This window comes from Mercenaria mercenaria, chromosome 7, assembly GCF_021730395.1.
Source record: "Mercenaria mercenaria strain notata chromosome 7, MADL_Memer_1, whole genome shotgun sequence".
Taxonomy (NCBI): Eukaryota; Metazoa; Mollusca; class Bivalvia; order Venerida; family Veneridae; genus Mercenaria; species Mercenaria mercenaria.
The window spans coordinates 42,714,741-42,732,159 of record NC_069367.1 but is presented as its reverse complement, the minus strand read 5'-3'; the positions used below and the strand labels follow the sequence as shown (position 1 = coordinate 42,732,159).

Sequence of the window (17,419 nt, the reverse complement as noted above, 5' to 3'; positions counted from 1 at the left end):
AACTAGTTAGTAAGAGGCCAGCACCTGGTCTACCCAGGAAAGGGGGTTTCACGCCCAACAGTGCTTAATAGAATATATAGAAGAACCATTTGGTCTACTTGCAAAATGTTACAGTATTTTGTCCTAATCCCTTTTATCTGAATCTCTCTCAAAATTATCTATTAGATCAAAAGTGCCACCAAGTCATAATCGTTAACAATTGTTCGAGAGTAAGAAGTAGAAATAGAAATAGTATTATATTGTAGGACAGATAGTGCGTCTAAATGTCTTCACAGCAAGAAACTCATTTGAGCCGTGCCATGAGAAAACTAACATAGTGGCTTTGCGACCAGCATGGATCCAGACCAGCCTGCGCAACCGCGCAGTCTGATCAGGATCAATGCTGTTCGCTTTCAAAGCCAACTGGAATTAGAGAAACTGTTAGCGAACAGCATGGATCCTGACCAGACTGCGCGGATGCACAGGCTGGTCTGGATCCATGCTGGTCGCAAAGCCACTATGTTGGTTTTCTCATGGCACGGCTCATTTCTACCTTTACATTTAGCAGTTGCACAGTCATATAACATGTTACATCAAGATATATATACTTACATTTCATGTAAATCTGGAGGAATATCTAGTACATGTTTATAGAAACTATCTTTTGTTATGGGACATCTGTAAAATAAAGGATAAAATTCACTTTTATTTTTCTTTATTTTAAATTTACTAAAAGTAGTTCTTGATACATGCATTCTAAGTTCCCACTTAAAGTTTAAATCTTATAATTTGGTATGATTTTAGCATATGATTACAGTATTTTAGAAGTATAACGGAATAAAAGTTGTCATAAAAATTCTGGGTTTTTCACTACTTCACTGATTTTACAATACCTGATTCTCAGAGTACTATAGTGAAAGAAATATTGTGTGCAAAATTTCATATATTAGAGGTTAACGTGGTAAGTAAAATAAAACTCAAAACCATTGCAGAAACATTATTTTCAGAAATTCTTAAAGCCCTGCTCCGCTGCTATTTAAATTCTTTTGTGTGTATGCAACCCATGAATACAATAGGTAACAGTTAACGGCCATGAGCCACACTTTAGCATGCAAAACCACAGGTATTTCATATAGAATTTTATATAAAATAGACTCTATTACGACAGGCGTCACTGTTCAGAGTCAGGATTTCCATGCTTTTTCAGTGACAATTCAAGGTTAAAAGGTAGGACGGGAGTAGGGCTTTAAGTCCATATAAATACTTACAAAATATTAACAGGCCGTAACCTTTCCATAGGTACAATATCAGAGTATGTTTTGTCCCAGCCAACATATTCAACAACTGCGAACTCTCCACGGAACATCTTGATCTTTGCCATCCACCAGCCCAATGCCTCATCATCTTGTGTTTTTGCTAAGACCTGTGAAATACAGAGGAACTTCAATATAATCATGCAGTATTGACAGAGTGCTTCCATCTAATTCAGATAGTAACTGTTGAAGTTTTATTGTTTGAGTGTAAATTAGAATCACCTTGACTTAAAAAGAGGTTACGAGTGTGAAAGGTATGTCATGCGAAGTGGGTAATCTTTAACTACTTCGCCCATGCGGCCACCTCAATATAAAATAGGGAAACGGTGCAAAAAAAATGCTTTAGTTCCATAATGCTGTATTTAAATAGTTCTGTGTTTTTCTGATTTTTTGGCTGTTTTGCTGAAATCACATGACAGACCTATGCCTGAAATTTAAGTAGCATTTTCATCATGAAATAATAGCACTGCAGAATTTGTCATGGAAACTTAGGTCATACACCACCACCATAAGTTGGGGTCTCAATTTTAAGCTGATTTGACTGAAACATTTTTCTTGCATCAAAACATGACCCTAACTGTTGATTTTTATTCTGCAACAACAATATTCTTGAAAATTAAAGTTACAGACATTTAAAATGGGTCCTCGTGCGATCTGCAGCCACTGCAACTTTCTTGATTCTATAATTATAGATTATGTGAGACCAGCTATTTAGTGTGTGAAAACACTTACATTGTCATGCATAGTAACCAAAGAATAGAATATGATAATCTTGATCATTTTAACACAATACAATGTTGTTGTTTCACCAAGTTCATTTATACACAAAATGTATATAATTTGCACAGCATAAACAAAGGTGTAATACCTGTCCATGTGCCATACAACTAACTTGATGTCATAAACAGGCCAATTCTTACATCTGGTACAATACTGAACAGGAAAAATTACCTGTATAATTCATTGTGCAAGAAATAATAATCAACACAATTATGATTTATTAATGGAATTCCTCCTCTACTTGCTAGACAGAACAGACCTTTTTTCTTGATAGACAGGTTATTTTTGGTTCTGTGATGCTTATTATATCTTACTGTGGCTAATTAAATAAAGACATAAGACTAACCGTGTTGTAACTTCTTCTCGATTATAATTCTGTTAACATTATTTTCTAAGCAGCAATCAATGTTTTCCAAAAGCACTTTGTGGAAATCAGTTTCGGAAATCATGTAACAAAAACTGGATCATAGCATGCATAATTGTAGGCGGAATTCCATAAGTCTCAGTTTTCAACAGCTTAAAATATTGGCAACCAATTTCTGGCGGAACTCAACAATGTTACAATTTAGAGAAAACTCAACAGAAACCCGTGGAAAAGTGTTACATGTACATTCTTGGATCTATATATTTTTTTTGTTTGTTAAGAAATGACAATGTAATTCCATCATTCAGTTAAAAAAATTAAGATAATTATAAGCTAGGTAAGACAGAGAAAAATCCCACAAGAGAGAAATTTTATGAAAACTGTTCTGATAAAATGGTGTAATGATCAAGCTATTCAATTAACAAGAGCTGTCACTAATGGTGACAAATGCCACTCCCCCCCCCCCAGCGCCTTGGTCTTTGACCAGGTGACCTTGAGCTTTGACCTGGTGACCCCAAAGTCAATAGGGGTTGTATACTCAATAAGTACTATCAGCATGTGAAGTTTGAAGGTCCTGGGTGCAGTGGTTTGCGAGTAAAGTGCCTTTATGCAAAAAGCTAACGTTGTGACAAACGAACTAACGAACAGACGGACAGTTGAAATCTAATATGCCTCCCTTCGGGGGCATAAAAATGCAGATGCATTCTCTTGGCATTTATGATCTGAAGTATTCTTTTCTAGCACAAAAATGGTAACCTTGATAAAACTGCAACATGATGAACAAGAAAGGGCTAGAACCCCCAAACTTAAGGGCCTAAACTGGGATAAGGAAGTGTAAGACCCTTCTGTGCTGCATGCTGTCAAGAAGGAACGGGAAGATGTTCTTTTGCTTTGAAACTTATTTTGAAGCTTTTATCAGTAAATGATGATATTCTAGCTATAAGTTTATATTTTTGAATGAAAGTATATATCAAAATGTTTGACCTCTTCTTATTGAAATATTTATAAATGCAAATTAATATTTTATCCTAAATACAATAGAAATCATCGATTCATTGTATTGGCATGAACACTAGGTATCATACCTGTAACATGAATATTATTATAACCATCAAACTATTATAATTACATTAATTTCTGTAGAAAAGCACCCACCACATTGTGCAGGTAATCTGGAAAACTAATATTTACTGACTGCCAGGGAATATTCAGTCTGATAGCTATCAAGGTAAAGGTTCAAAATACAGACTTGTACATGTTTACAGCACCTTCTTGTAAAGATCATCATTTGAAACTTGTTGGCATGGGCAATGACTGATGTGGAATTTCGTCGGTATTTTAAAGATACTCATTTATAGATGGAGTTAAAAATTCCATATTCCTTATATGTACACAGTTTGGCATGAGATGTGAATGTAACATAAGTGAAAAACAGCCTGATAAAAAGAAATATCATTAAAATTTATATAAAAATCCAATATTTATGATACTGATTTTGCTCAAAATTCGAAAAACTGTTGGAACAGATTAGTATAACAAGAGCACCGCCTTGCGGGTGCTGACGCTCATCTGATTTTTTTTGTATAATAGAAATATTGTCCTACCCATGATTTTCTAAGTCTAAAAAGGGCCATCATTCTTGCAAAAAGCAGGATAGAGTTATGTTTCTTGATGTACAGTGTCCACTTATGATTGTGAAAAACTGTTGCAAGTTTTAAAGCAATAGCTTTGATAGTTTATGAGAAAAGTTGCCTTAAACATAATACTCAACCAAGAAAATGATTTTCTAAGTCCAAAAGGGGCAATAATTATTGCAAAAAGCAGGATGGAGTTATGTTGCTTGCTGTACAGGGTCAGCTTATGATGGTGAACAAGTGTTGCAAGTTTCAAAGCAACAGCTTTGATAGTTTAAGAGAAAAAGTTGACCTAAACATAAAACTTAACTAAGAAATCTGATATTTTCTAAGTCCAAAAGGGGCCATAAATCTTGCAAAAAGCAGGATGGAGTTATTTTTCTTGCTGTACAGGGTCAGCTTATGATGGTGAACAAGTGTTGCAAGTTTTAAAGCAATAGCTTTGATAGTTTAGGATAAAAGCTGACCTAAACATAAAACTTAACCAAGAAAACTGATTTTCTAAGTCCAAAAGGGGCAATAATTCTTGCAAAAAGCAAGATGGAGTTATGTTTCTTGATGTACAGGGTCTGCTTATGATGGTGAACAAGTATTCCAAGTTTCAAAGCAATAGCTTTGATAGTTTAGGAGAAAAGTTGACCTAAACATAAAACTTAACCAAGAAATCTGATATTTTCTAAGTACAAAAGGGGCCATAAATCTTGCAAAAAGCAAGATGGAGTTATTTTTCTTGCTATACAGGGTCAGCTTATGATGGTGAACAAGTCTTCCAAGTTTCAAAGCAATAGCTTTGATAGTTTAGGAGAAAAGCTGACCTAAACATAAAACTTAACCAGGCAACGCCGACGCAGACGCCGACGCCGACAACCGCTCAAGTGATGGCAATAACTCATCATTTTTTTTCAAAAAATCAGATGAGCTAAAAATGGATGCTCTGGGATATAATTATGAAAAGCAACTTCAACAAAACACCCTTGTTATTTGAGGTCCAGAATCATAGATAAATGAACAGAAATGATTTTTGTAACAGTAACTGACTGTAACCTTTGACCTACTGACCTCAACATCAACAGGGTCATGCATATTAAGTTTGAATATCATACAGGCTATAGGTCAAAGGGCTCTCCATCATCCATGTTTTCTTCCTTTTTGGATTGTTTTTTTTTATATAAATTATAGAACAGCACACAAACACAACCTAAACTGAATGCTCTTGTTCTATGAAATGTAAGTATAGTAATAAAATGTAGATCTCTTCAAACATTAAAATCCTTCATGTATAGTTCTCCACAACTTTCATTCTAGTCAATTTTTTATTCCAAAAAAAAAAAATGCCTTACTATAATTTTTTTGAGACATCCGAAACCAATCTTTCACTAAGATACATGCATTCAGTACTTGCACAAGGAACAGAAATGATCTGGTCACTGCATTGTTCTACTGTTCTGGGTCAACATGACCTTGACCTTTGACCTACTGACCTCAAAATCAATAGGGGTCATCTTCTGGTCATGATCAACCTCCCTATTAAGTTTCATCATCTTAGGCCCAATCATTCTCAAGTTATCATCTGGAACTGGTTTTACTGTTCCTGGTCACTGTGACCATGACCTTTGACCTCAAAATAAATAGGGGTCATCTGCTGGTCATGATCAACATCCCTATAAAGTTTTGTGATCCTAGGCCCAAGTGTTCTCTAGTTATCGTCTGGAAATGGTTTAACTGTTCCATTTCACTGTGAACTTTACCTCTGACCTACTGACCTCAAAATCAATAGGGGTCATCTGCTGTTCATGACCAACCTCCTTATCAACTTTCATGATCCTAGACCCAAGTGTTCTCAAGTTATCGTCCAGAAATGGTTTAACTGTTCAAGGTCACTTTGACCTTGACCTTTTTTTACTGACCTAAAAATCAATATGTCATCTGCTGGTCATGACCAACCTCCCTATCAACTTTTCTGATCCTAGGCCCAAGCGTTCTCGAGTTATCATCTTGAAACCATTTAACTGTTTTGGGTCAATGTGACCTTGACCTTCGACCTACTGACATCAAAATCAATACGGGTCATCTGCTGTTCATGACCAACCTACCTATCAACTTTCATGATCCTATGCCAAAGCATTCTTAAGTTATCATCCGGAAACGGATTGGTCTACAGACAGACCGACCGACTGAAATCTGCAAAACAATATACCCCACCTTCCTTGAAGGGGGGCATAATTATGTATAATATTTGGGCCACCTTCATAATTTGGGTCTGGTATATCTTTAAGAAATCATAGCAAGTATTAATATTAGTTAGTCAATACTTTTCAAGCCTAGTTTTCACCAATTTATAATAAAATGATTCTAAGTGCTGCACAAATATTAGAGCTAACAAGTAGCAACATTGCCTTGTACAAGGAAACTCTCATTTGTATATCAAAGAAATCTTGTTTACATGTTTAATACATCAATGCTGATATGTCTATCTGGCTTGCAAGATACATCTTCAATACAGATGAAACAGTTCCAACTGAGTGCATTACCCTATCATTTACAAAATGTATTACAAATGAACTATTTGTATTCTACATGGGATCAGAAACTAAACGCAGCAATTCCACCAGAATTCATTCTCCACATCTCTGGTGCCAACATTCTAATAACTCATTTTTTACCAGAATTCACTTCTAACTTCCTAAACTATGAAGAAGAAGTGTTATTTCTTCATGCTTACATAATATGTACTTTAAACAGATACAAATCAAAGGAAAATATGAAATATATAATTATTATCTATATTTCAGTTTTTTTTTCTTCTTTGCAAAGATTATTTTGAAATTACACCATATTCAATGTAAATGAGAGGCAGTTACCCTACTACAGTCCCAAGTAACCAACAGCTTTTCTAGATGAAACAGCTTTAACACCATCAGAGTAACCATAATTAACCCTGCTAACAGCAAGTGATTCTGTTATTGTGACCAGTGCAAACACAGATGAACCACATCCGTGCAAGCTTATTTTGGTCTGAACTGTTTGCTATTTAGTCAGTTAATTTTCAGTGAACACCCCTCCGAATAATAAATGGCACTGCCCAAACTAAATGACAGATCAGTCCATTTTAAATAGAAATTTAGCAGGGTAAAGTTAAAGAGCCTCTAAATAACTAAGCACAATTTTTTTTTTTTTTGGCAACCTATCCTCTATAATCTAATCGACTTGGTATAACCCTTTTATGGGCTACCCAGAGCACAAACAAACAACCTAACATTCAGTCTAAACATGCTACAGACGAGATAAATCAAGGGCAGATCACTCCTGACAACCATGTCTGATCCAGCTCATAACCAAACTTTAATGAGACCTTACTGGTATAAACAATCTGTTTAAATATCTTTATGATTGTAAAAGAAATGAAGGTACTACAGTGTAAACATAGTGAAATATGTCATTTCTTGATTTTTAAATCAGGGGCACATAAAACTAAACCAACCAATAACCAAATTTAAATGATATATTAAGGTCAGACACATTCTGTATTTTCTTTTAGATTTGCCGAAAAACAAAGAAGTTAAATTGTTTAAAGGTTACACATGGAATTATATAATATATCTAGGACCATAACCCTTAAACAGACCTAATGGTCCAATTAGGCCTATAAAATTGCTAGGTGTCATGGCCATTTACTCCCTGTCAAGGTTTGATTAAGACTGCTTCAGAAATATGACTGCTAAAATACTAATATTAACCAGGAGTACAGTCCATTGATCTGTTCAGGTGTGCTTACAAGAAATATGACAAACATGATTAATTACTGTTCTATTTTTCTCAGAAATTCTTTTGTTCTAGACAGAAAAGGCTGTCTTGTTTAACATGATCAAATTACTGTTCACCTGATTTTAAACCTAATTTTGTAACTATAAGGACATTATATTTGCTAACACGTGCACAAAAATCACTTCATTTTATAAGATAGCCTATCAAATATGAAGAATTTTATCAGCTACAATCTATGTGTGCATTTCATGAAAACTATGTGAAGCCTTGATAACAAATCAATGAGTAGTTGCTGAATTCCATGTGTACCTCAACTTTAATGACTCAAGACTTTTTAAAAAAAAATTTATATGCTTATAAATTTATTAGCATAACAGAAAAAAGCAACCAAAAATGAAATTCAATGCTTTTTCACCAAATTTACACTGGGTTAAATTATACCAAAATCTTCCTTAAGCAAAATAAATTGTATGTTCAGCTGTTACAAAGAAACCACAAATTCCTTCTCCATAATATTTTCTCTATTTTATCAGATGTATATCAACATGATGACTGCTAATGTATGGTAGAGCATTAGTGCCAGGTGTATGTCACTTATTAACTAAATTTCTTTCTGATTTAGTACCTCAAGTTACTAACTCAATGCATCTATAGTGTAAGTAGATGTTAGGTCTTGGTCAAGATTAATTATCTTGTACAGCCCTTGAGTAGCACTACAGGGTCATACAGTATGACATGGCAGCCTTCTTTCTTGAAAGATATCTTAGCTATTTTCATGTCTGAAGGTTTCAACACCCTCTGAGCCCCTATGGCAAGAAAATACAGAGATATGGTATGAATGAATACATGAATAAGCATTCAAGTCTGACCAAAATCAGGTAAAAGAGTACCTCTGACTTTGAAGAGAGGTCAAAAAGGTGACAAGGTGGTGTTTGAACTTATTTTGATCTTTGCTGGAAGGTGCTAACCAAGTTTCGGCTCTACTGCTGAAAAATACTATAAATGTAAATGGAGGTATATATCCTAGACACAGCTTGATATCTGGTGTAGCTCTAGGGTTGGTCATTTACTTATAAAAGGTACCACTCATGTTCAAGTCACTATATCATGGGTACAATACATGGATGTGCAGGTAGATGTATTCATATTTTTATCTAAACATCAATAAAAGAAGCCCATAAATATATTTGACCTTTAACAGATTGACAAACCATTAAATGTTGTGAATAACAAAAGCTGTTCGTAAGATAGCTGCTGCTCGACTATTCAAACTGTTTTCCCAGAAGCAGGAATATTACCCTAAATGTTAAAATATCTATAGAGTTTCAATTCAGTATCATACTATCTGCATTAGTGATTTGGAGATAAATTATTACTTTGCATGAAAAAAAAGTTTTATTCCAAAAGGGGGCATGATTTGACCAAAATACAAGTAGAGTTATGGGACTTGACCCAATGAGGTTGATAATTGACCTAGAAAGAGAAAAAGAAAGTAGTTTCAAAGCTATATGCCTTTAAATGATAGCCATATATACTTGCATACAAAACTTTAACCAAAGTCTGACGCCAACGCCAACACCAGGGTGATTCTTTGAATAGTCGAGCTAAAATGCACTTTGCACTAATACTTTTCCAAACTAAAGGGATTTTCAACAGTTCTGAAATCTATAAAATTCTAAATAATTCAAGCCTACTTAAACTTTTAATTGGGTTTTAATAAATCTTGGCAGTGTTATTTTCTAGAAACTCTCAATAAAAATCTGCTTATTTAGAAGCAGAAAGTTTTAAAATCCAACATTTATTACTTCTGTGATATATAAAATTAATACTGTGTTACCATGATGCTGAGAAAAGAAACTAGAATTTCAAGTAAGAAAAAAACATCATGTTATCAGAGGAAAAGATATTTTTTTCTGATAATCTCTCAGGTGTTTTACAGCTGACTGGTTTACAGTTTGCATATACTGGCAGCAGAGATACAGATTATAATGATATAACCAGTCTGGAATTCTAACAATCTCTACCATTCTACTACTACCATGTACTATTTGATATTTACCAATACCTATGAGTCAAATCTGATGTTTACAAAATCAGACAGATATAAGTGGAACTTTTTTCTCCCATACTTATCTGATAAGAAGATTTTTTCATCTTGATCATTCAAAATATATCTCTTCTAGTTATATTTTCCAACTAAAAAATTTTTCAAGGATAGCATTTATACATGGCACTAAAGGTATCAAATGTTCATGAAATGTAAGTGATGTCTACAAACAAAGTTCAATGTACCTCTTTAAGATATTTTTCTTTTTTAGAGAAAGTTTGTTATGGCCTTGATCGAAGGATTTTATTAGGGTGAAACTATCCCAAGTGGAATATAAAGCATCCTTTTCAAGCTTTAGCTGTTGAAAAAGGGCTACAAAGTTCTTAACTTTTGAGAGAAACAGCAAACACTCACCAAGTAAATTAGATGTCTTACACATTTTAAAAAATATGACACCTGGCTTTCCACAAAGTTCAAACCAAGTCAAGTTTCAAGAGAAGGAAGCAATTTGCAGACAAAGATCTTCACCTGCTGGATAACACAGCCCCCCACTATCTGTGTTGTTGGGTTTTAAGCCAAATTTTGGACACAATTTTGATCAAGCAATAACTTTTCCTGTTCCAATGGTGGAGGAAGGTCGAGGTGCCATATGAGCGGGCACCTGCATAGAACAATGACCTTCCATAAACTAGCTGGATAACTCGTCCATGAGAATGAAACCAAGCAAGGTTTCAAACCCTCTGTCTTGAGCAGCAAATGATTCTAAGTCAGGAACCATAACCACTTAGCCACAGAGATGCCCAAATCATTCTAACAGAGTACCTAATTCTATAGGGATTAAAACCATTTGGAACGGGGGAAAATTCACATTTTAGGTGATCAATATATTCTATGTACATTTAATTTCAATACCTCAATTTGGTCTCCTTCCTTATATTCTGGTTTTTCTGTAAGTTTATTTGGTGCAGGACGAACTTCTGTCAACTTTACTTTTCTTGGGGGCTGCCAGCTGAAAGAACAAGCATATCTTATTATTTTAACAGATAAAGAACTATTCACTCTTCATACTTATTATTATTATAATAACTAGGTATACAAACAATTTTTTACTTTCTGAGTTTTTGTCTTTTTAACATCACACTTACAAAATACAAGAGGCCCAAATGGACCTAAGTCACTCACCTGAAGGGGACCTTAACCATCTGACCCTAAAACGGGCCAAACACCCCAAACTGAACAAGTTTTTTATGAGAGGACCTTATATTGATGCCATAGGCCAGGTCTGATGAAGATCCACTGAGTGGTTCACGATAAGTAGTCATTCAAATGTATTTTACTTTTAGCCCTAGCAACCCCTAAAAGGGGCCAAGTAACACAATTCTAGACTGACAAGTCCTACATTAAAAGCTAAAGATGCTTAATCCTAAGCTGATAGCACAAAGTTACACAATTATTGACTGACAGGAGAAAGATACACAGTCCAACACTAAAAGCATAAAGATACTCAATCATAAGCTAAAAGCACAGTCACATAATTCTTGACTGACAGTGCAAAGATAAAGTTACACAATTCTTGACTGACAGTGCAATGATAAAGTTACACAATTCTTGACTGACGGTGCAAAGATAAAGTTACACAATTCTTGATTGACAGTGCAAAGGTAAAGTTACACAATTCTTGATTGACAGTGCAATGATAAAGTTACACAATTCTTGATTGACAGTGCAAAGATAAAGTTACACAATTCTTGATTGACAGTGCAATGATAAAGTTACACAATTCTTGATTGACAGTGCAAAGGTAAAGTTACACAATTCTTGATTGACAGTGCAATGATAAAGTTACACAATTCTTGATTGACAGTGCAATGATAAAGTTACATAATTCTTGACTGACAGTGCAAAGATAAAGTTACACAATTCTTGACTGACAGTGCAAAGGTAAAGTTACACAATTCTTGATTGACAGTGCAATGATAAAGTTACACAATTCTTGACTGACGGTGCAAAGATAAAGTTACACAATTCGTGATTGACCATGCAAAGATAAAGTCACATAATTCTTGATTGACGGTGCAATGATAAAGTTACACAATTCTTGACTGACGGTGCAAAGATAAAGTTACACAATTCGTGATTGACCATGCAAAGATAAAGTTACATAATTCTTGATTGACAGTGCAATGATAAAGTTACACAATTCTTGATTGACAGTGCAAAGATAAAGTTACACAATTCCTGATTGACAGTGCAATGATAAAGTTACACAACTCTTGATTGACAGTGCAAAGATAAAGTTACACAATTCTTGATTGACAGTGCAAAGATAAAGTTACACAATTCTTGATTGACAGTGCAATGATAAAGTTACACAATTCTTGACTGACAGTGCTTGATTGACAGTGCAATGATAAAGTTACACAATTCTTGACTGACAGTGCAATGATAAAGTTACACAATTCTTGATTGACAGTGCAATGATAAAGTTACACAATTCTTGATTGACAGTGCAAAGATAAAGTTACACAATTCTTGATTGACAGTGCAATGATAAAGTTACACAATTCTTGATTGACAGTGCAAAGATAAAGTTACACAATTCTTGACTGACAGTGCAAAGATAAAGTACACAATTCTTGATTGATAGTGCAAACGTAGTTACACAATTCTTGACTGACAGTGCAATAATAAACAATCTAAAGCTACTATCAAACATTTATGACCTGTAAACTGTTAATATATATTTAGCACATACACATAGTAACAAAATACCTCACAAAAGGGAGAAAAACATGCAACACATCAAATACAGTACTGGACTGAAACTGCTGACAGCATATTAAGATATATGCGCAAACATATTTTAGTATAATATTCATATAGACATATATTCTTAGTTACTGGTTACACAGTTTGATGGTGAATACCATGTTCTATTTTAATTCCCCTACCTAAAAGGTATGTTCCCACCCTCCCCATCTCTTCATCAAAACTTTGGCAAAATTTCTCCCTAATTGACCCTATTTACATGTATTTCAACTTGCTTACATAATACAGCAAACAAGAGCTGTCACTATTGGTTACAAATGCCCCTGAAGCATGCCCAAGAATGCTACAGTTGTCTGCGCAAAAAAAAAAAACACACATCATTTCATGACCTTGACTTGACCAAAAAGACCTGGGTCATAAGCATGACACACCTCAATATGGTTAACATTTTTGTCAAATTATTTTCAAATCCCTTGATAAATGAGCTATTGACCTTGACCTTGGAGATAGGGGTCTCTGTCTTGTGCATGACATGCATCTCAATATAAGGAACATTTATGCCAAGTAATTTTAAAATCCCTTCATCAATAGCAGAGTTATGGACCGGACAAGAAACAGACCATGTTAACCTTTAACCTCTAAGTGTGACCTTGACCTTGGGCTAGAGGTCTGGATCTTGCACATGACATGTCGTCTCATTGTGGAAAACATTTATCCCAAATAATTTCAAAATCCCTTCATGAATGGCAGAGTTATGGACCGGACATGAAACAGACCCTGTTAACCTTTGACTTCTAAGTGTGGCCTTGACCTTGGAGCTAGGGCTCCAGGTCTTGCATATGACATGTCATTTCATTCTGGTAAACATTTATGCCAAGTTATTTCGAAATCGCTTCATGGATGGCACAGTAATGAACTGGACACAAAACAGACCCTGACAACCTTCAACTTCTAACTGTGGGCCTTGACCTTGGAGCCAGGGGTCGACATGTCACCTCATTATGGTGAACATTTATGCCGAGTTATTTCAAAATCCCTTAATGGATGGCAGAGTTACAGCTCGGGCAAGAATTTACATGAACGGATGCACAGACGTACACACTGACGGACGGAGAATGGGGCATTAAATCTTAATACATAATTAAACTACAGCTGCTTTTGAGCGCATGTCTCCCACAACTTCCTAATCATAATAGATTGGCATTTCTTCTCCAGTGTATCTGACTCAACCAATACATGTATCGCTGGCATCTTTTCGGTAATTCAAGGGCCTGTGCCGATTTGGCTAGTTATCAAACTTGGCTGAGGACTTATTGGCAAACACATTTTGTTCAAGTTTGGTGAAGATCGGATGAGAACTGTTTGACTTAGAGCGCAGACATCAGTGTACAGAGCAATTTTCGGTAATTCAAGGGCCGTAATTCTGAAATGCCTAAACCGACTTGGCTAGTTATCGAACTTGGCCGAGGACTTATTGTCAAACACATCTTGTTCAAGTTTGGTCAAGATCAGCTGAGAACTCTTTGACTTAGAGCGCGGACAAGATTTGTGACATAAAGACAGAAGTCAGTAAATCAGTATGTCTCGGGAGACATAATAATTTATGTGAACATTTAAATCAGTGTATTTTCTGGGCCATTCTCTTTTGGGGTCAAAATTTGGCCCTATTTCCCTCTCCAAAAAGTATGGTTCCCTCCTACTCCCACCCATATTTTGACAAATAATAATATTCTAGTGCTTGAGCGGGATAGTCAACGGTTCATGCTAAAAATTATGGACATTAGAAAAACTATGCACAAGAAAATACTATTAAACTAAATTATATAATCTCTTTCACTTCTATTTTAACAAGAGCCGGTCAAACACGAAATGCTCCCCCCCTGATGCATTCAGTAATTGCACAAGGAACAGAAATCATTTGCTCACTGTAAACAAAAGTTCTACCGTTCTGGTTCAATGTGACATTGACCTTTGACCTACTGAACTCAAGATCAACAGGGGTCATCTGCTGGTCATGATCAACCTCCCTATTAAGTTTAGTGATCCTAGGCTCAAGCATTCTCAAGGAATTGTCTGGAAAGGATTTAACTGTTCCGGGACAATGTGACCTTGATCTTTAGCCTACAGACCTCAAAATCTATAGGAGTCACCTACAGGTCATGACCATACCCCCTATCAAGTTTCATGATCATAGGCCGAAGCTTTCTCAAATTATTGTCTGGAAAAGGTTAAAATGTTCCGGGTCACTGTAACCTTGACCTTTGACCTATTGACCTTAAAATCAATAGGGGTCATCTGCTGGACATGATGAACCTCTCTATCATCTTTCATGACCCTTGGCCCAAGTGTTCTCAAGTTATCGTCCAGAAACCGTTTAACTGTTCCTGGCCAATTTGACCTTGAACTTTGACCAAATGACCTCAAAATCAATAGGGGTCATCTGCTGGTCATGATCAATCTCCCTATCAATTTTCCTGATCCTAGGCCCAAGCAATCTTGAGTTATCATCCGGAAACCGTGTTCCGGGTCACTGTGACCTTGAACTTTGACATACTGACCTCAAAATCAATAGGGGTCATCTGCTGGTCATGGTCAACCTCCCTATCAACTTTCATGATCCTAGGCCCAAGCATTCTTTAGTTATTATCCAGAAACCGTAAAACTGTTCAGGGTCACTGTGACCTTGACCTTTGACATAAAGATCTCAAAATCAATAGGGGTCATATGCAGGTGATGAGCAACCTTCATATCAATTTTCATGATCCTAGGCACAAGCGTTCTTGAGTTATCATCCGGAAACAGATTGGTCTACATACAGACCGACCGACCGACCGACCAACATCTGCAACCTTCTTTGAAGGGGGGCCATAAAAATCCCTCTTTAGGACATTACCGCACTTCCCACCCCCTGTATGAACACAGCCACCTTCCCCTAAAGAAGAACTTTGACAGATCTGCTTTCTGATAATTTCTACTAGACAGCAAGACATGCTACATCGTTATACAGTTTTATAGAGTTTTGCTAGTGCACCATCATAACCTTTTAAATCAAGCAGCTCAAAAATTGTGTAAAATGGTAATAGAGACTTAAAAGTTGATACTTACTCATTTTCAAAAGAAACTGTTACTTCATCATCATGAATATTCTTTATAAACCCCTGAAATTGAAAAAAAAGGCAAAATGTTATGAGTCACTGAAACTTTGAAATGGTTCTTGCTTTATTTTTCAATATCATTTTAAGCTCTGATAGTAGTGTTTTCATAAATTTCGAGAAAAGAACTTGATAATCATTAATTAACAAATAAGATTAAGAATAACTTAAGGTCAATGGTGGTAAACATATAATTAATATAAATACACATCTGTAGAAATTAATGGAACTAGAATGTTGAGCGGGGGTCAGCCCATTACTACTGACAAACTGCCTCAGTGACCAATTAAAAATATAAGCTCCATAGAAGTCAACGTTACAAAACCATCAAAATCAGAAGTCACATGTTCTTAACCTGTTTTTAGAGGTATGGAGCCGTATCTCTAAAAAAGCCCATTAGGGATTGTTTGTAAGTACCGACCTCCTTTTTCCAGCAATTTTGGGTTATTTACATATTTAATTTTGTTGCAAGCACCAGATTATTTTATGGATCCGAGCTCTGTAATTACCACTACTCAGATTGTTGACAATTTGCACGATGTCAAAATGAGTGCTGAATACAGTCAGTTAACAAATACAAACAGGCTGATAGCATAATTTAAACTCAGCCTACTTCAGGTACTTGTGAGATTTTCGCGAGAAGTGTGTAAGTGAATCAAATTATCTGTTACACAAGAGGCAATTGTATTCAGGCAATTAGCACCGCAGTTACGTCTTTGACACTAAGCGTTTAATTGTCAACATGTGCGTGTGTAAAAAACAATGTTTTATAAAGAAATTATTTATCAACCAGGGTTTCCGCTGCAATTCGCCAAAGTCGCCAATGGCGAAAAAAATAAAAAAGTGGCGAAAAAATATTTTGCCGTACATGTATTTTTTTTCATAATGTGTATTTCTTTGCTAAAAATCTCTCTATCTAGCCTAAAAATCAATATTACCCGCGGCCGTTTCCGTTCATAATTCACAATACACAGCGTGTCACCAACGGCGGGATTAGTGATTCGCCATCCATTACACAAAGCTGCCACGTGCATCTCGATCTTTGATAAAATATGCGATAAACCATTGACAGCTTTGGATGTACAATGCGTGACGTATTTTATCGGCAAAATTATTTAGCTCCGCCTTTACATATGTCATCGTTGATTGAAGTAATTTGGCGAGGTAGTTTACTGTTATCGTCAAAGAAATGAAAATCATGTTTCACGGGCTGAATAAAAAGTCAATGACAGGTGTTAAATGAAAAACACAAATCAGTTATAAATTTCACGGCAATGTTTTTCGTATAAATCTGATTAATACATGTTTTAACGAGCGGAATCACGAAAGAAGTGTCAAAGTAGCCATTTCAAAGTTATATTTTGTAGAACGACGGGACATCCGCGATAATTTCCAATAATTTTTAAATCATGATCGTAGATTGATTTTGGCAAATTCAATGAAAAACTGCGATAAACAAGCAAAAATCAATGGTAAAAATTAACTCTGGCCGTAGAAAATAAGTTATGAATTTTCATTTTATAAATAATGCTAGTCCAGATTGCCCCTTTTTTCGTTTGTCACACATTTTCACGACCCCAATTTCCGATTAATTTTGGTAATTCAGGGAAGACCTG

General features: G+C 35.5%; 1 protein-coding gene across 5 annotated transcripts in view; it reads right to left on the bottom strand.

Annotated features, from left to right (window-relative positions):
• LOC123554302 (RNA-binding protein FXR1-like) overlaps nucleotides 1–17,419 on the bottom strand; it is a 68,808-nt gene that overhangs the window by 36,012 nt on the left and 15,377 nt on the right. For all 5 annotated transcript variants that reach the window (XM_045344360.2, XM_045344355.2, XM_045344358.2 and 2 more), the window contains exons 2-5: nucleotides 15,757–15,809; nucleotides 10,795–10,891; nucleotides 1,248–1,402; nucleotides 592–657 (exon numbers count right to left, since the gene is read on the bottom strand). In XM_045344360.2, coding sequence (XP_045200295.1) covers nucleotides 592–657; nucleotides 1,248–1,402; nucleotides 10,795–10,891; nucleotides 15,757–15,809 — 371 coding nt within the window. The remainder of the gene's footprint in view (nucleotides 1–591; nucleotides 658–1,247; nucleotides 1,403–10,794; nucleotides 10,892–15,756; nucleotides 15,810–17,419) is intronic.